Source organism: Adelges cooleyi, unplaced genomic scaffold (assembly GCF_023614345.1).
Source record: "Adelges cooleyi isolate 19-005CV unplaced genomic scaffold, UGA_ACOO_1.1 ACOO_flye_CR_arks_rails_tigmint_CR_PRNA_108, whole genome shotgun sequence".
NCBI lineage: Eukaryota > Metazoa > Arthropoda > Insecta > Hemiptera > Adelgidae > Adelges > Adelges cooleyi.
In genome coordinates, this window is record NW_026095761.1 from 16,510,193 (window position 1) to 16,531,272 (window position 21,080).

At 34.0% G+C, this 21,080-nt stretch overlaps 1 protein-coding gene across 4 annotated transcripts; it reads right to left on the bottom strand.

Annotated features, from left to right (window-relative positions):
- Positions 1 to 107: 107 nt before the first annotated feature.
- Positions 108 to 19,919, bottom strand: LOC126847324 (AT-rich interactive domain-containing protein 2). 4 transcript variants are annotated; one of them, XM_050587458.1, is made up of 18 exons: positions 19,135 to 19,919; positions 17,501 to 17,594; positions 10,177 to 10,274; positions 9,953 to 10,104; positions 9,660 to 9,878; positions 8,945 to 9,570; positions 8,716 to 8,880; positions 7,740 to 8,085; positions 7,418 to 7,676; positions 7,243 to 7,351; positions 6,657 to 6,917; positions 5,078 to 5,206; positions 4,884 to 5,010; positions 3,495 to 4,810; positions 3,058 to 3,222; positions 2,680 to 2,733; positions 1,005 to 1,096; positions 108 to 935 (listed from the first exon to the last, which is right to left on the bottom strand). In XM_050587458.1, exons 1-18 carry the CDS (start codon positions 19,224 to 19,226, stop codon positions 830 to 832), a joined length of 4,410 nt encoding a protein of 1,469 aa, XP_050443415.1. In that variant the 5' UTR covers positions 19,227 to 19,919; the 3' UTR covers positions 108 to 829. The 4 variants fall into 4 exon arrangements, with proteins under 4 accessions (XP_050443415.1, XP_050443413.1, XP_050443411.1 ...); XM_050587456.1 differs by having other exon boundaries at positions 6,768 to 6,917; positions 7,069 to 7,351; XM_050587454.1 differs by having other exon boundaries at positions 7,069 to 7,351.
- Between the last annotated feature and the right edge of the window lie 1,161 nt (positions 19,920 to 21,080).

The following is a 21,080-nucleotide window of genomic DNA, read 5'->3' on the forward strand; positions in this document are numbered from 1 at the left end:
GCCATTTCGGAGTAGTTGATAACAATACTAGTTATAATTATTATTTTTTTTATTCCAGTATTGCACAAACAATTTTTTAATATGTAACAAAATAATGGATACTTAAATAAATTATAAAAAAACTGCTATGATTAAATGTGCATAAATTGTGTATAAAACAATAAATGTAAGAGTTAAAACTAAATCTTTATACATTTTTTTATTATTATTTGAAAAATCGTATAAAACTCAGGTAACGTCTAAGTATTTATGTACAAAATTCACGCAACTGGTTTGCCACTATATACATACATAATGTTATAATAAAAATAATAATAATATAATAATAATAAAATTTAAAAAAAAATCTAGGAAAACAAAAATTGTTCGCTTACAAGTTACACTATTAAATGCATACGGATTTTATTATTTAATATAAATATTTTTTTATTTATCTTAACTTAATTCACTCTAAAAACAAATAGTTATTTACATTTTACAAATATATACAGTTCTTTAAGACCAATAAATATTACTTAAACTATGTGGTTTGAAACAATTGTGTAGCAGTTTAAGTAGAAGAATACAATCATTCTGAATAAATAAACTTATGTCAGATTTTAAGTACCGTAATGCTTGTATTACTGGAAGACTTGAAAGTCAATAGTCAAGTATTTATTACTACTATTTTTTTTTTAAGATAGATATAAATTTAAAAAAAAACATGTTTAATGTTCGTTCAAATGTAATTCACAAGATTTGCGTTTTTAATATTTAGGCAACATTGGCATTTGTGATATGTATGCACAAAATACAATGTAAATATCCTATTTTAATTTTGTGATTGTGGTCAGCTGGAATGACAAAGATCAAACAAAAGCTGTGCGATTGTCCTTGATGATTCGACATTGCTCAGAGCTATATTGGATAGATGTGCTTCATAACGTCTTATATGCCTAGTATCAAAAATTAACAATAACATTTAATAAATCTGACTAGTTAGAACTAACTATTTCAATACGTACCATCTTCCTGTTGAGGAATATATGACTAGGTTGCGTAAAATAAGTGCAGAAGTAAGACGTATGCTCTTGGTGACTGGACCCTCATTGTCATCCTGTAAATGGTAATTATCATTAATTATCAATGGACAGCATTTTGTTAGTTTTTAATAAATACAATTAAGTAGACAGCCAAAGTAAATTTAAATCTAAAAACGTTAAAGATATCCATTAAACTCTAAACTTTTGAGGTATGATCCCCTACTACAAATTAAAATCAACAATAAAATAAGCAATGTATAATAAATAAACGAAAAATTTAATGAATTTCAATCAGTGGTTCAAGAACTAATGCCTACTTGACAACCATTTGAATTAGTTCCAGAACAAATAAAATCTTTTTACTTGTTTTGTTACTACTCCTGGAGCAAATTAAATATTTACTTAATATTATGATTTAACAGAGGAGGAGTGGCTGAGTGTGTTAGTATACACTGTCGCTAGTTCGACACTTGGTTACAGGCGCTTTGTTTGCTGGGCGAGCAATCGTCCGGTGTAAAGGAGACGCCGTCAAGAAACCACCTCATAAAGGCAGCGTTGGGCCTTCATGCGTGCCATGATTAAGCTACATGATGATGATTATGATTTAATACTTTATTTTCTTCAGAACATTGAACGGAAGGAATGATAGATTTAACTTGCTCTAGTGTATTACTAGGGTAGAAGTTAAATAGACATTAATTCCAGACCCTTGATTGAACAATATGTAGTATTGTTAAAAACGTATCATCTTTGTTTAAATTTTAGGTAGCAACTATGTTATTTTATGTTTGTTTTAGATTATATTCATGCTATAACCAAAAATTATTATCATCTTGATTCTAAATTCAATAAATACTTTTAATGTAGTTACAAAATATAATATTGAAAATATTATGGATTTAAATATTTTTCAAATGTGAAAATATTTTTATAATTGTTAAAAAACAAATAAAATTTGAATATCATATAAAAATAAAGTTGTCATACAGGCACAAATTATATCATTTAAAACATAGAGCATGCAAAATTGTACCGTTAGAAAAGTTCATTGCTCTTAAGAATACAAGTACTATGAAGTAACATAATGTATAAAAATTAATTTAAGAGTCAAACTCAACAAAATAAACTATACATAACACTATTGGTTGTGTAAGAAAAATAGCAAAAAGTTACAAAGTTGAATTTCAAATATTATGTTATAATTTTAAATTGACAGTTTTGAGTAGTTCATATAGGAACCTAAGTAGTAATTGAATCCTATTAAAATTATTTTTTCTTTACCTTTTTTTATTCACCACCTTCGTTTACATCTAAATTTAATTTAATTTTGACAAATTTTACAATTATTTAAAACAAATATTTATTAATAAATATAAAAGAATTTGTTTTCTAAATATTTGTATTTAGATATAAATGATTTAACAATCAATAGATGTAATACTAGTAACTACTCAATCAAATTTTAAAAATCGCTGTTTACTATTTAGTATAAATAAAATTAAAGTTTAACAAGCGATAACAACAAAACGACGACATGCAATAAAATAATGTGATAAAAATAAAATAAATGTGTGAACAAAAAACTACTAAAAAAAATGCCTATTAATTTACGGACAAATTCTGCACACACGCAAACACACTCGAAACTGTTTATTACCTGATCGACATTGCTAGTCGATTGTTGATTTCCAGCTGCACTCACTAGTTTTTGCTATTTATGAAGAATACAAATAAATTATTATTGTTTTATCATCAAACATAGTATTTTCTTACTAATGTAAATGTTAAAAAATGTTTTGATTCAGATATTAGTAGGGTGGACACTAACAGTTTTATTTTTGTTTTTTTTAAAACTTATATTTATGAATAACTTACAACTAGATATTTTAAAAGTGACTTTAAAGTTATAATATTAAATAATCTAATTATATATTACACAGGCTGTCTCACACTATTTTGAGGAATTTACATATTATTTTTAGTGTAAAATGGCCAAAACAAGCTTGGACACATTTTATGAATGTTAAGTTTTTACCTGAAGTTCCTTGGGGTTTACAAATTCTAAAGCATGCCTCTTGATGGCATTGAAGGCAGCGTTTGGTGCATAACCCGGATGAGGAGTAGGTGGAGAAGGTGCTGGTATTTCACTACGACCACTCTGTGATAGTTGCCTTCGTCGAACTGCCATCATTCTTAAAACCTGCATAACATACCAAGTAACATAACTCCATGTAAATACAATCATATTTAGTAGTATAAAGCATCTTTTTACACATTATACCTATGGTAAGCATGTTTATTCATATGCTGCGAATAAATTAAAGGGAGACTAATTGTGTATATGTAACAAAATGAATAAGCATTTCAAAAACTACATGAGAATTATAAATCTAGCATGTGAAATATTGTTTTCGAGTAGAGTATATTTTTATACATCACATATAAAACGTGCCTTACACATGAAATACTTACATCAGGATTGCAGTGACGATCGTATAAATGTGTCATTAATGAAAAACGCTTTCGCTTCATAGAATCACAACGTTCCCATAAACATTGCATTTCTTGGACACCGTTGAATGGACAATGGGATTCACAAGCATGCATGTAAACTTCATTGGCAGACTTGAAATTTCGCATGCATCCTCTCCACTCACATAAAAATTGACCTTGGTTAGTTGGTGTCTGCACTTCCCCGGTTACCTTCATTGGCGTAGTAGACCGCAATCTCGCCTGAACGGGCGGTGAAGGCATTGATGCAGAAACTATATGAGGTACAGTTTTGATAACTTTTACTTGCTGTTTAGTGGCAATAGAAGTAACAGGTGTAATAGGCCTTGTTACCACATTTTGAACTTGTTGTTTGATTTGAGGAGGTGTTGGTATTCTTTGTACAATTACTTTTGACTGATTAGCTGCAGATGAAGTTTGAACAAAGTTGGTCTGACTCAACGTTACAGTGTTGGAAGATTGGTTATTATTTCCAGGCTGCTGTTGTAGAATTATAATTGTCTTAGCTCCTGAACCTTGAGGCGTAGTCTGAGCAACTAATACGGTTTGTGCTTGACCTTGAACGAGTGCAGACTGAGGTTGCGCCAACACGTACTGAGGTCCGCCAGAATTACCTTGATGTACCATTGTTACAATGCCTCTTTGATTGTTCGACGACCATTGTGTGTTGGCTGATGAAACAATAATTTGACCAGGAGCTTGAAAAATCTGTTGGTTTGTTGCTTGACTAACTTGAATTTGTTGTGGCACCTGAGCAGGAGTTTTTGGCGATTCGTCTTCTAGGCCATCAATGTCTTCCAATACATCTGCTGCTAGTGCGGCATACAGGTTAGCTGCAGTCGAAGAAGCTTTCACGTTACTTTCATCGATTTCCATATTCTCATCATCATTACTACTGCTGTTACCGTTGAGATGAGGTTTTTTAGGAGCTTTATCATACGGGACTTCTTCTTCAGCCAGCCTTTTATTTCCAATTATTACTTTTACTGATTGCATCCCAGACTTCTCTTCCATTTGTTCCTGCTTGATTTTCGAACAATTTAACAAATTCTCATCACTATTTTTCTTTTGATTACATGCCCCATTTAATTCTAGTCCATTATCTCCAACTTGAATAGAACCGTACAAAAACGGAGCATCTTTCTTTTCAATTTCTTTATCCAACAGTCCTGATAGCATAATACTCTTCGACGCCACATCATTAATTTCTGGAATCTCTGGAGTTCCATTTGGTAGGCTTTCTTTTTTAGACTCTAATAAAACCGCTTCATTATTATCTATAAAAATAATAAAAATGTACAGTAATTTATTTATATACATTTTAGATATTCTAAACAAAATGTATTATACCGTTATCCATTAGTTTTACAAGACTATTGTTGACTGCATTTTTAATACTAGACGCAACAGTAGTTATTACAGTAGGTTGAAAATCTGATTTTATGACAGATGTATTAGAATCATTTTTAAACCCCTCCTACAAAATTTAGTATTTAATTAGTATACATTAATAACAATACTTGTAAGTTGTAATGATAGCTTACTTCTGATGGAATCCTCAGTCCATTTATTTTAGGTATCTGTTTTGGTACAGCTGAGGATAGCGAAGGTGATGAAGAAGTCGCAGAGTTCTGTTGTTGCAATATTTTCTGCTGCTGTTGTCGTTGTGTTACCTACATTTTCAAATAATATGATTAACAATAAAGTAAATTAATATTGCTGAATTTTAAGAGTACATAGTGTTAGTTACAAAAATATTGAATCGGATTTTTCAACATTAAAAGAAGATAATTTGAATGGATGTTATTGCCAACTAAATATTGTACAGCCAAATAGGAAATAGGTAATTTGAATCAAATAAGGCTGTTCGGTTGACCGGTGTTTTGTTTTCGTGCTATACTCCGCGCCACGAGAGAAGTAACCCGTCTCCCGACCGAAATGCGATTCCGCGCATCCCCACAGATAGGCCACACCCACGGTTGACGGGGCTGCATATATAGGGTGTATCATAACGTATACTCAATATAAGGAAGGGTAAGAATTTTTTAATTATTTTATATTTATTGAATTTATACTTATATATAATATATAATATTTATATTTTTAATAATATACAATATATAATTAAATAAGACAACATAATTAATAAATTAATTATGTTATACTATCATATGTGTTTTAAGTAAATAAATAGTTATATATATATATTTATAATTTATAAATGACAATATAATATAATCATTCACAATTATAATAAATAATATACTCTATATACAATCACTCTGTATATCGCTTGTTTCGCGCTGTATGCACGCCTCAGCGTGATACTGAATGGCACAAAGTGGGGGAAATGGGTTACTTCTCTCGTGGCACGGAGTATAGTTGACCTGTTTTTATTGGTATAACTGGCATCATAATTCATAATCACTCGATTTTGATTGTAATCGTTCAACTGATTATTTGACTGAAATTGGTCAGAGACCAGTTCAAACCACCGATTTAGACCAACTAACCCAATTTAACATCTCAGTTATTGGTTAACCACAAAAAATAATTAACCAATCAGCCATGGAATTTAAACCAATAATAGGACTAGAAGAAAAAACAGGAAATTATACTAATACCTGAAACTGAAATTTTTTTTTGGTAATAATTGAATTATTTAGTTTCAAAGCGAAGTGACGAGAATTATTATAATAAAATTTATGTTATTATGAAATTGTTAATAAGACACAAGCTTAAAAATATTTACTATTATATAACTTTAGTAAAAATAAAGAAAAGCTTAACATCTGTTATTTTATACTATTGTAGCTAATTAACTATATACTGAACTTGTTAAGAAAAATACTAGAGTTAGTTCCATAATTATTAGACACACCATGCCTACAAACCTTTACTTTCACCTTCTGGTTCACGTTATGAAATAATTTGTAAATTGTTTTGTAATCTAACACTGTATAAAATTAACCATGGTAAAAGTTCAAAAACAAAACCCAGAAATTTTATTTTAACAATAATAATGGTCCTATTATATTATGTTTAATACAAATTTAGGTGAACGAGTATTTCACAGTAACTTGTATTGACCATAGGTCATTTATAAATATAATTAACACTTACCTCGGTGATAACTGTAGAGTGGCAGTTTTGGGAAGAAGCGTACAACGTGCAAGACTCATTATTGCTAAGTTTAATTGTCGCAGAAGGCACAGTTGATTTGGGGTCGCATACCTTGCTAGCTAACAGAGTTTTTATTAAAGAAGTATTGCAATTAGACAACATGGTTCCTTCGGGCTGAGACACGGTTGTAGTGGCTAAAGTAGTAGTAATGACAGAAGTCTCTGTTCCACTGCTGGTCGATAACGTTAAATTTTGCACAGTCTAATCAAACAAAATTTAATTATAAACAACAACGAAGACATAATTTTTATTTAGAAGAAAAGTGTTAATTTTTTCAAAAAGGATTTTTTTTAATTGGGTTTTAAATACTTAAGTTTTGAAGTGTTTAAAACTATATACATGTTAAAATTACCTTTCCTAGGAGTTCACGTTTGATTAATGTATTATTTTGTTGGGCATTAGTAGCTGGTGCACTAAGTTGTGCTTTAAGGATAGGAGAGGTAGGGATGGACGGGGCCGTAACAGATGTTGATTGAGTTACAACCATCGACGTGCTGATTGGAAATGGCAATGGTTTTGATCGAACCTGAATTCCTTCATAAGCAATAATTTGAGTTGGCGGATCCATGGCTAAACCGCCATGACTTTGCGCTAATTTTACACTTTTTGGTCCTACACTTGGTCCAAACACAGATCTAAAATTATATTAGGTTTTATGAATGATCAATCAAGTTCATAATTCGTATTTAATTATCAATTACTTGACACAACGAGGAAAATGAAGAGGAGCAATTACTCCTCGTCTGCCAGCACGAGCACACGCAGTCATATATAACTTATACAATTCAGCTTGATCGATTCCGCGTCCTGGCGTAGGACATACTTCGAGAGTTGCTCGAATCCAATTCAAAGCAAACTGTTCGTTTTCTTGCTGAATCAAATTGGCAGGTTGAGAAACAGTTGTAGCTGTTTGGCTAGTTGCTATTAAAGTAGTGTTTGTCGTAACAGTCATTGTTGTAGCTAAACATTAGATAATTAATTTATAAATAATTTGATTTCATTACAATTTATTTGATTATATACCTGGAACTATTATTTTAGGATTGGCCACTGATTGTACAGGATGTGCCCCGGTTGGAGCCACTGAAGTGAACGTATTAAGAGATGTTGACATAACTGGCACAGCGCATGGAGCGTTTGGTAGAATGACAGGATTAGCAACAGCTGGTGTTGGTAAAGGTAAGACATTTGGAGATGAGAAAGTCGAAAGAAGATGTTGAGATGCATTTGAAGGAGGTGGTGCACTAGGAGCTGCCATGATATGACTTTTAGGTGCTGGATCCGGTGTATATGGTGTTGATATCGATGGACCCGTGACAGTCTCGATAACTCTCATCAATATACAGGCTTTAGGCCCATAAGCTTGCGCCTAAAATACAAAAATTAAATTATTAGATTTAAGCACAACGAACAATAGGTTGATTAACTAAACTGTTCATCTTTTATATAGTAACAATTGTTTTTTTAAACAATTTTAGGTATTCATTATTTTTCTAACCCGAAATCTAAAATTGTTAAACAGGTTATACAGCAAACACCTTAACAGTTTACACCTATTTACATGACTTGAGGTTACTCCCACTTGGATGTCTTGAGAAGTCTGCAGGAAAACACGGTACGAGCAACATCAAACCACAGACCTGAAGATGGAACGTGCAAGTGTTCCGAAACGTTGGCGAACTAGTCAAGACATCCAAGTGGCAGTAACCTCAAAGTCATGTAAATAGTGTAAATATAATACTCCACTCAAGTTTCAATAATTTTTTAACCTTTACAGTTTTTTTTTTTTTTATTAAGAAGAGATATTTAGAAAGAAAAAATTAGAGCACACACACAAACGATTATATCTGTATTAAAAATTTAAATGACTCCTTCAACATACATTTTATAATTAGAAACTTCCCTTATCTACATAAAATTAAATAAAAAGTGTGTAATCTCTCAATTAGAAATTGATTTCTTTCATGTTAATTATAACTTTTATACACAACTCACTTACCTCAACAGTGATTAATGAAACCAGTGTATCAATAACTCCATGGACATGGACGATTGCATTGCAAGCACGTTCACCAAGAGAACTTAAAGAATACAGACATTCTAATGTTTGTATTAATAACATAATATCATGCAAAGATAACATGTTGCAGATTTTATCATATACCTGCAAAAAAAAAAAATAATTAGGTTAGATTATTAATTGAATAATTAAATATAAAGATTCTTACGTTTTGATTAATATTTTTTAGCAAAAATTCTTCATTAGACTCCTTTGTGCCCATTTTATTTAAAGCTTCAACAGCACTCAATATGACAGCGCGATCGTTAGATTCAGTGATATTTTTACATACAATATTCAATGTGGCATGTTGTAAGGAACCAACATCCAAAGGCACAACTGGTCCAATGTTTCCCAACATCTCAAATCCAATCTGATGTAAGCAGTTCCAACGTGTTGCGCAACACAACAATACAAACCTCAAAAATGTTAAATCTTGACCCATCATTTTCATATTCTCATCGAAAAAAGTCAAATTTCTGAGTATAAGTGCCACCTGGTAGACTCTTTGGCCATAGGGATCATCTGTTCCAAGAGGCCTTTTAAGGCCGAAAATTTCATCATCAGATGAATCAAAGTTCAATTTAACTTTATTTCTACAATCATCATCATCATCACTACACGTGCTTGATTCGTCATCTTTTCGTTGTGGAGTTTCTGGTGTTCGTGCACAAAAGCGACTTTCGTCTGTCAAGTATGCAAGTTCCTTTTCGTCCATAACTTCTTTCCAAAAAGTTTTTATGGACCATTTTCGAACTTTATGATAATAATCTTCCCAAAACTTTCGTGAAGCAGCTATAATTAAAAAAACAATTGTAAAACACATAATTTACAAAAATAATAAATGTATGTATTTTAAGTATACATAATGTATATTAACTTACGATGAGTAAATACTCCAGCATGAGCCAGAAGATGATGAAGGATTTTTGGACACTTAGATAATTTAATAGCATGTTTGTTTTCATTAGACAATAATATGCACACGTTGATTGCTAAGTCTTGTTCGTTGGGCAATGGTGACAGCAACGACAACGATAACTTGTCATAATCGCTTGGCTTATAAAGATTAGTAGATAAACCATGGAATGATCGAGCTTGTTCTGTTAACAAAAAAATAACATTAAACATAATTATGTTAATAACATTAATGAAATTAAAAAATGTTAAGACTTACCAGTTACTGTGTGTTGGTGATGATTATAAACTAAAGGAACAGAATGTAATGCCCTAGCAGACCATTTCTTGTGCCTGCTATCCTCGTCGTCATCACCAGCAATTGATCCGGTCTCCCCCAAAAAGTTAATTTTCTCATAACGATCTAAATACCTAGAGAAAAATCAATGAAAGATATTATAGTTACAACATATACAATAGTTACAAAGTTATAAAAATTATTACCTTAAATATATTTGTTTCAGGGAGACTTCAGAGTTCACACAAAATGAAACTAATCCAAAATTCTCTAAAAGATTCTTCCAATCATTTCGCTGGTTCACCTGAAACAACAAATATTGTTTAAGTTAAAGCATTTTTTTTATAACAGTATATAAGTTATTTTTTTTTTTTTATTAACTTGTTGAAAAATATGGCATACCTAGAAAGTTTAATTTTTCAACATTTTACCGCAAAAGTAAATAATTAAAACTAATTCAAATTAAATTAAAATTAAAAAGTAATTTTAGAAACATTTCGAACTTTACATTTAGTTTCTTTGAAAGAATTTTTACCATCCAAGTTGTCAATTACATAAAATCTAAATGATTTCTTATTTTATTAAACAGAAAAGTATTGATCATTTTTAGCAAATTCTTAATTCAAAGCTTAAACTAGTTTAACTAGCTTATACTTAGAAATACAATAATAAGGATTTTAAATCGGTGTAGAAAAATAACAATTTTTTCGATCAAAATAAATTTTGTGTATCAAAACCACCAATGTGTCTTAGTTTTAAAACCACAGACCACCAAATTTTCATAGTAAATTAGAGGAGACTCTCACTTAAACGTTTTTTAATTTTCGATAACTCAATAATTTATTGAACCAAACTGACAAATTGAATACTAAAAAACCTAAGCTATAAAAATATAGAGTAAAAAAAAATTCATTCTTTAAAAAAAATTACACATTCTAGCATACTCTCTTCTTTTTCTCTATTAAAATTTGGTGCATACTATCACAGCCTTTACAGTATTCATTCACGAATATGTGAACTCAATATGTATTCACGACTCAATGACCACGACAGGCAAAATGGGACAGAATAACTGACCAAATATAATTAAGGAAAAAAGTGAAAAACTTTGGAAACAAGCACCAGACTTTATTAAACATTTTTTTTTTTATTAAGATTTTGACAAAATTGTGTATAAACCTAATCGCCAAATCGACAAAATTGATAGGTGTGGCTTATGTTGGGACTTGATATATTGCCGCGCAATAGAAAAAAAGTTATACGCCACGCTGGACCATGGACATCGTCGATGTTGGCGCGTGCGGTGGACACTGCACGTTAACAGCTACGCGTGTAAACTACTCTTAAATGTAGCTAAGGCGAAAAAGAATGGAGTATCCGACAGCGGCGGCGGCGTTTGAAAAAGAGGAGGAAGAGTTACGGTGGCTGTGGGGAGGTAGCGGCATTATGCCGCGTAACGTAACGAGTACAAGAGCGGAGATGCCTAAACGCACGAGACCACGTGTCGTCTGCTGGGCGCTGGGGGTATCCATAATCCAGCTGATCACGGGCAACGGTGACGTCACACTGCGGAGAGGCGAACAGCCCCACCATCGAAGCCGTTTTTATCAATGACCCCTTGCGTCAAGATCAAGTGCATGTTCGTGAAAATGTTCTAATGCACCAAAGTGTATTAAATGTATCACGGCGCCACGCAGCTAGGCACTATGCTTCGGCTCGTCACCTGCGCTCTACTTAGCAATCGGATATGATAACGCATATCACATAACATTAACAATCACAATTAAGACTATCTCTATAGGAAGCATAGGTTTAGAAAAAATGAGAAAATGGCGAAGAATTAAAGAAACGCAATTGAAGAAACAAGTCTCATTAACTACCAACAGAACATATTTTATTATCTTTACTATCCTAGTATTATCCTTTTTTATTTTTAGGTGTATATAATATTATATATTGTATATAATATTATAAACTGTTAATGAATAATAATAGTATATATACTTTAAATAACAAATCTTATTTACTCTTATAAAATGTTATTATAAAATATAGCTTTACTTGGGAAAAAGACACTCAACAGAATAAAAAACTAGCAAAAAATGTATTAGTTTAACAGCAATTTAATGATTAAGTGAAGTTAGGTAAGGTCAACAAAAAGTTAGTTTTGGTAAAATTAAACAAATATACAAATTTAAATAATATGTAATTTAAATTATATAACATCTATAATTTAAAAATAACAGAAACCATCCAAATAACATCTTACAAATTCTAATCAAAATGACAAATCTTTGTTTATCAGTAAAAAAAAAAACATTACCATACTTTAATCTACTTGTTTACAATTATTCCACCTCCTAAGCAGCCAATGCATAATAAATCGACAGATTACTTGGAACAATAATAATAGACATAAAAGAAAATATTTTCAGACTTGACATACATTATTTAGTTTTGTTTTATTTTATAATACTTTTCACAACTGTTACAATACTTTATAAAACATTACAAGACAAAATTCAATTTGTTTTTAATTTTAGAAAACAATTTTTTTTCTTTCTGTTTGAAACCTATAAAACAATTCAGGTTACAGGTTTAATATCTATGCAAATAGAGAACATAACAACTTGAAAAATGTATCCTCCTCATTTTTAGTAATCAGAACCTTTAATTGTAATTGTGATAAATCCTAAAGAAAATAGCAATGACCTTTGATAGAATAGTGTATTGAATATACTGTATTCCATTCGGATTTATTTAGAGATAATGATAATGGTTATTGGTTTTATAACTGTTGCACTTGATAAAGTTATTTAACACACCGATTGCGCCATAATAATAGTCTCAATTTAACTATTTTAATGCGTGGTTTTTCCATAACCTATTTTCAAGTGACAATAGGTTTTACGGATATCATATACGCATGTAAGACAAGTCCATGAAAGTCCTTATCAAAAAAATTATTTTAACACAATGTTAATAAATGTTTTAGAGTAATGTTTTATAGAATAATAAATAATTTTTGTTTAGTGTCATAATTAGTAAACATAGTAATTAGGACACAATGAGAGGTACCGAAGTGCAATGTAGGTGCATTACAAAAATGTTGCATTCTGCGAACTCGTTCATCGTTGATGGGGCTGAAGAGTATATCTTTTCGATGGCTTAGCCTGGGACTAGTAGCATCTAACCTAGCGAACCCACAACCCCCATGAGTCCAACCCAGAAGCCTCAGATGATGTTGAGTCCTCAGTCCCGGGGCACAGACGACCTAGGTCTGCAGGCCTGGGCAGCTATGAGCTTCGCCGGACTATCGCGTTTACCGCGGTAACCGGCCCGCGTCCCGTGGGTGGAGGGGTTGTTGCACTTAGCCGGCAGGTCACACCCCAAACCTACCGTTGATGGGGCTGTTAAATTTTCCAACTTTTCCAATGGGGTGACATCAAACCCTTAATCCTCACCCCGTTATTTCATTATACTACTCTTCTCGTGCGACGACTTAAAATAATAATAAACGAAAGTACTCTCTTTGAGAACATTTTTTTATTTTCACTCCTTCCAAAACGCCGCAATTGTTGGCAGGTCACTGCCGCCACCACAATAATTCATGCCATGTGCAAGCAGGTCGGCTTCAACAACGATGAGAACAACCCTAATATCAGTAGCATTTGAGAGAGGAACCCAGCAAAGCAGTAAAGATGGCCAAAGGGGACACGTCTGTGTAAACCTTACGTCGCCGTCGGTTGATTGATAGCCGAGGGATATATTTTAGGGGGAGAAACAAAAACCGGCAACAATATTATAAAGTAAACATCTTGCCTGGCGACGACAAAATGTCATTACGGTAACAGATGGATACAGTGGCTTCAAATCAAATCGTTATTTTTGGGCGACTTTAAATTACATAACTAAATATTTTATTTAATAAATTGTATAAAATGCCATTCAAATGTGATAAGTGCATATCAGAGATAGGAAAGTAGCTAAAAAATTGATAGACGCAAAGTGAAATTATGACACGAAGTCAATTAATTAATTCTAAATGTACACTATAAAAATAAACTGTTATTTTTCAATGTTGAAAAATAAACTTCTAAAGACAACAGTAACGTGCCCCTATCTATGCGGACACAACGTTGTAACGAATAACAATATTATTATTGTTGTTATTATTAAATATAAGTTTATCGATCTCGAAAACGACGATGATAACTGATATCAGATATGTAATACTTGTCAGAACAATATTAGTGTTTGGAAACCGGTAGATAAAATTCCATCACGACCATTATCAGGTTGGTTGTTTGTCGTACTGCCAATAAGTGGAGCAACAAAATTGATTGAATATCTGTATAGTATATGCTGCGCTATTTTTAAACTCGCGATGTTACCATTGTTCGATACGATATAGTAAAATAATAAAAGTAATCATTTATTATTATATATCTACGGTTGTCACAGGACCGATAGAGAAGATCAAGCGCAACGATAAAAAGCACGGCCAACCACAATCGTTCTGAACAGGACTTATAATTATATATAATAAACTTTATAAATGAATTAGTTATCGATGATATAAATTACAATAATATAATATGTATAGGGTTCTAACTACTAGCAACTAGTACATTGTACGGTGGGGAAAGAGGGAATTAGATCAGTCTTCTCCCTTGTCATCGTATCTGACTAAAAATGATTTTGAGACTGATCCCAACTTTATTGAATTTACTTTTGAGTTCTAATAAAGCACTACGTAAAATACACAACAAACTAACAAAAATATATTAAATATATATTTTTAATATACTTTAAAAAATTGCATATATAATTATATTGTTCCAAAGACCAAAGTCTAAATATACTCATGTACACAGTACAATTAATAAATATGTTGCCGTCTACAAAGAACACCACAATTGTTTCGAAATAGGAAAAGTAGCTTCTTTTATTGCTACTTTTAAAAGAAATAGGTACCGGTAGTCTTATCGCAAAACTGGAGTGCGTATTTAGAGTTCATCATAATTAAAATAATTTAAAAGGCAACATTTTCGTTTATTTTGATCAGAAATTCAAAAGGGGACGCTGGTTGATCTCAACCTTCGGGTAGAAAATAACTCGTCGCCTCATGGTAATATTATCAATCTAATCTAACTCAACACTAACACGAAATAGGCAATAAAACCATTAAATTAATTCTTTTTAACACTAGCGAGTTCAAAATCGTTGTTCAATTTGAGTTTCAATCGCAACAAATCAATTTTAGTAATTCTATTAATAGTAGATCAACAATGAAGTGTTTTAGGCCACGTTCGTGCGTGAAAGGATTGTCTGGTATATACAAGTATGCAATGTAATGCAGAAGGGTTAAGTTAATCAATGTTTGAGAGCATTGTACAAGTGTAAAATGCTTGCTTATCTAGCCAATAGTAAAACTCAAAACGGCGTTGTAATTACCCGAGTATCCTACCCGAACGAGAAGGGAAAAACTCATATTAAAGATATTCCATAATAAAACGGGACCGGATCACGTTTAGGTGCCAGATGTTGTACGTTTTCGTTGGATAAGCCGTGCCAAAAACGTGTATTATTATATACATTATATACAAATATAGACATGTAAATAGTTTTTCGAACACCGACAATAAAACGTTACATGGAATATTTAATTACACACACCTCGCCCCCGGGTAGAATAATGGTCATGCGGGGCTTCGGGCATTACAGTGTAATACAAAGCGTTCATAAAACAGTGTTGACGGATTAAGAATACAAAAATAATTTTATATTAATCATATCGATCTGTTAAAAAGTTTTATTCCAGCCGGATTCTGTTGTTATTAGTAGTAATAGTAAGTATGGAAAATCGAAGAAGAACGAAATAAATATCGGCGGTAGTATAAGCCGCCCGGAAGCGGTTCGACGACCCAACCGAGACGCAAGAGAACAGGGCGGCGGCAGAAGCATTTTCGTAGGATAGGTGCGGCGGTGAACGGACAACGCCGCCGTAACCGCGCGGCCAGTGTCGTGTGCGGTGTGAGTTGCGTGGTGGTGGGGAAAGGCAAACGCGCGCGATCAACCGGATTTCGGTAGGAGCAATGAGCTGGCTGTGGCGGCGGGCGGCGGCCGATCTCGGTGGGGACTGAGGAGCACAATCGTTGACAACGCAACATTGCCACGTTGTGCGCGCCCCCCGGATCCGTTCAATAGTGCCACGATGCCAGCGCGCGGGCCACTGACTGCCGCCACCGCCGTTCCCATCGCAACGCTACGCAATAAAACCATGTACCTACGACGTTCAATCCATAATAATAATAATACATTTTTATTTATTATATTAAATGAGATTATAGATTAAAATGATACAATTCTATCATAACTATAGACGCTGTTACAATTTTTTTAATTGTTAGAAATTTTAACGTCAACATTTATAATAATATTGTATTGACAGCACTCTATTCATAAATGTGGACGTAATTGCACTACTGTTTCGTTAAGTAAATTCGTGCTCCATAACGAAAGAGTCCCGGTACAGAAGACGGCCACCTCCGGTAAGGGAGGAGGTCGGTTGTAGTGACATTAGTGGGCGGACGCTGCGTTTGCCGGGCGATATTCGGCAACCGGAAGTGGGGCCCCTGGCACGGCGGCGTCAACGTAAACAATCCGCGACCCGTGCACTAGGTCAGGATCGCGCCGCGGTGGTCACGTGCGTTGCCCGAGACTAGTGTGGATCGCGGTGATCGGCAAGAGGGGGGAGAGGGAAACCCGTGGCGGTAAGTCACGGGCGACAGTGATAAAGGCGGCAGCGGCCTGTGATAAGCGAGCGCCACAGCCGTTACCTCAGATCGCCGTCGTCTCGTCTGTTACCTATTGACTATCCCATAGTACTCTACGTGGTGTTAAAATCGGACGTATTATTGGAACGCACAACCACACGTTTTCATACCGGTATCGTGTGTTTGTCCACATGTCATTAACTACGTATTATTATTGGGAATCGGTGTAAAGGGGAACTCAAACTCAAAGGGCAATTCATTATAATTAACTCAAAATGTTTTGGGAAATAGTTCGAAAAAAAGTAATACTATACTAAAAGCGGGGAGCATAATTCTCAGTTATAATAGTCTTCTTTTTGTTAATAAAGGCTATTAAAAAAAAAAAAAAAATAGTCTTCTTATAATATTTTGGGAAACAAAATTTTATTTTTACCATTATTATTATTTTATTTATTTACTTCAAAAACCTTGACTTACTAATTTATAAAATAGCTAAGAACCCATTGGCAAAATAGCCAAGTTTTTCTTACTGATTTGTTAGAGGCACCTAACTTACCACGGGTAGAAGGTCAAAATGGATCATAGACACGTTACCAAACCCTTAAAAAGTCTCATCTCTCTCAGTACCCTATATCCTAAATCCCCCTCTCATTATCTTTGACTGATATTTAGTTCCAACACTCTCAAGAACAAAATGGTCTGTGTTTAACCATTTTCTTAGACGGCAGATATACTACAAACATTATCTCACCTTAACCCATCCTCCTTGCGCCGTAACCAACACATACAGAAGGTACAAATCGATTTCCTTTCCATTGATTCTTGGCGGAGCACGACTTGGTGTCCTGCGAAACAAAATAATACAATTAGCTGAATCATTCATTATTACTTAAAAATAGTAAAGGCTATAAACAAGTACAAGTATATAAATTCACTTTAACATAAACTATAATACTGTATAATAATATTAATCCAATATTATATAATAATAATACTGTACTAAGGGGTTTTTTTATTTATGTGCTGCGGCTGCTAAGAAGATCAACAATCGCAATCAGTATGTACCTACAGGTATTTTGGTAAACAAACCTTCAAGTTTTTCTTTAGACCCCCATTGTAAAAATATTAACTGAGCATAGGGAGCATAACAATAAAAAATTAGATTCTTAATGGACGAAATAGTTATCGAAATTTACTTAGTTGAATATCACGATTTGTCTTATTACACAATTTACGATTGTTGATAATAATAGCGGCACATGTTTAGTTTACATTAAAAGTGTCCCTCGTTATTTTATCATTGCGTACTTAAGCTTCCAGCTCTTCTTGAAATCAATAATTCAACATATAGGTGCACAATAGCTGCATAATTCGTCGGTTTCCTTTATCATCGTCAAGACACGTTTGATTTCAGAAATGGACATATGTTTAATATTGTTGAGCCTTAAAGAAAAGGAATTAAAATGCGGTTGAACGCACACACTAGCAAACAATTGGTAAACCGAGGGAAAGTGCAGCACACACAATGCGTTTTTGAGTGCAACGATGGTTATGATCTGTGAGTATAATATATATGTATTTATATAAAAGTGTAATAATCATAAATACATCAATCGGAACACATACTAGAAAGTCGATTAACACGTTTTTAAGGAAATTATTATTTACACATAATGCCGTCGGCGGGAAACGGTTGGTTTTTATTTTTATCCGTACCTATGCCGTTTTCGATGCATTTTTAATTTGTTATAATTATCAAGGTCGCTACCTAATAGGTACGACACGTGTAGACCGTTCAAGTCACAAATAGTCCGCAATAAAAACAGTATAATTAAAACCACTGACCTAAATTAAGGCCCTTTGTTATCAAAATTCTAAGGAACCACGATGTAATACACAAAACTGGGCGAGATATTAAGTTTTTCAACCTGAAAATCTCTATCCTATTAACCGTACAGAGTTGACCTTATGCAAACCTGTGTGTGTGTGTCAGTCAGGAGAAAAACGCTGTTAGACTAATACAAAAATAATTGTGATTTGAACTGCATCGGCGGCGACAGCTAAGGCAACTAATAGACGAAGAACGCGTAATTTGTTGATGATTTATCTTTTTCTTTGAATTAATCACAAAAGCGGAAACGGTCAAAATAAGTTTTGAATGGATACCTAAGGGTACGTGAAAACAGGGGCGGCGAGGAGAAACCGTTAAATATGGCTGTCGGTCCAGGCTTGCAGGTGGAATGATAATTAACCAATAACAATTAAAACGCGTGGTAAGGTTAAAATCTCAAGATTTTTGTACGAAAATTGCGCCAAAAAGAGTTGTCACTAAGATATCGGATACCGTTTATCATAGAAAGCGGTATCATGCATTCAGGTACTCACCCCCTAGTGTCGTGGAAATGTTGCAGGTCCCTGAGGAAGCTGGCTTTTTCCTTAGCGTAGCTGGCCGGATCTTTGTTGAGGACGTTAGCCATGCTTGTGCTTGGACACCAGTGTCAGAGCGGCGGCGGCGGGTGTGCTGCTGCTGCTTAACGGTAGCGTAAGAGCCCGAGGTAAAGCTCGCACTGGCTCGTCAGCGATGGACGTGGTCCGGGACGGTGGGCATCGTCTCTCACGTCGGCAGCCACTGCATCGTTATCACCACCGGCCGTTATCTCTATACCGCGGCGGATCTGTGACAGACGCGCCGCACACCCCGCGCTCACGCGTATGCGGCACCACAGTCCAGTCGGCGGCGCGCGTCCCGTGTCGTGTGGCTAGGCGGCCGGACCACCGCCGTCGCGGTCTACAACGGCCGTACCTCGCTGACGCGGCCGCTATGGCGAATTGACGACAACAGATGCACCGTCAAGGCGTACAAGCGATAATTTTTTTTTTTTTAATACTACAAACGGCGCGTACAACACTACGGCGTAACACAAAATGGCGACACACGCACACACAACGTCGGTAAAAAAATAATATTATATTAATGTAATAACGTGTGGCAGACGACGGCCGTTATTCGTAGGTTGGCGCGTTTGAAGCAGTCCGGGGCGACACGGACGGCGGCAGCGACGGGCGAAAAAAAAAACAAACCGAACACTGGCGGAAAACCGGGGAAAAGTCGAAATTTACTAGGCGATCCGGCGGACCATTCGTCATGTAGGAGCGCAGTGTGTTCACATCGGTCGGGTCGCTCCCACCCCACCACCAACGGAATATTATCCAAACACCACAGGCTCGCACGCGCACGCACCGTTGCTATTGCGGGCATACGGCCGACCTTTTACAGTGCTGCCAACGATTTATTGCCGTCGCGTTTATGCCCCGACCGACAACGCTAGTCGTAACCGCTAATCCGCACACAAATGGTCGTCGCGCACCATTCACTTTTGTGTTGTCCTTATCACCAATCAACCAACAACGGCCATTTACCATTGTCTTGAATATATTTTATTTTCCCATTTACCTGCTTCCTTTATTTAAATATATTTAATTACCCACCTTCTTATAAATTGTATTACATAATTAATTCATTATATACAAATAGGCGCTTAACTGACGGGATAGCGTTAATAAAATACACTGGTCAAGACTAACCAGGCATAAATAATACCTACACTTATGATTTGTTAGTTTTGTTCACTTACGCTTTCATACGAGTTATATTCGATTTTTTAAATAATTGTCATTTGCTGTTTTAGGTAGTTATTAATAAGCAATATTCGAAAACTTCCTATACTTAAATATTCTGTTTTCACCAATCACTCCAAATTTGGTTTCTCTGATTGTTATGACTTATAAGTAATTAACAATGGTTTACTTTCAAAAAAAGTATTTTAAGATTACAAATCTGTAACCTATAATCTATATTGATACAATTATTGAACCTAATATAGGCGTAAATAAAAAAAAAGTATTTGAAAGCGCAGAAATATTGTTTTGGACAATATTTTTATTAAAAAACACCAAGTTTAACTTTTTGATTAACAATTATAGTGTAAAGTTGGGATTTATCGGCGTACATTAGGTACGTCATGTTCAATAAAATTTTAAAATTTATTTTTTAAATTGACATCGACTTTAAATAAGTACCTAAACTATTCTACACGATACCAATATCTGATTTATCACGATCATGATAGTATATATTACACACTGTTGCGTTGAGGTATATTATTTGTTCATATTTTCCTTTAGTGTCTGACAAAATAACTATTAATCAGATTTACATATTACAGAGTTTGCACAAGTATTGATTTATAGAAAAAATGCATATTATGATCAATATTATTTATTGAATATAGTATGGTTGTACTTGTACACATACGTATCAACATAATATT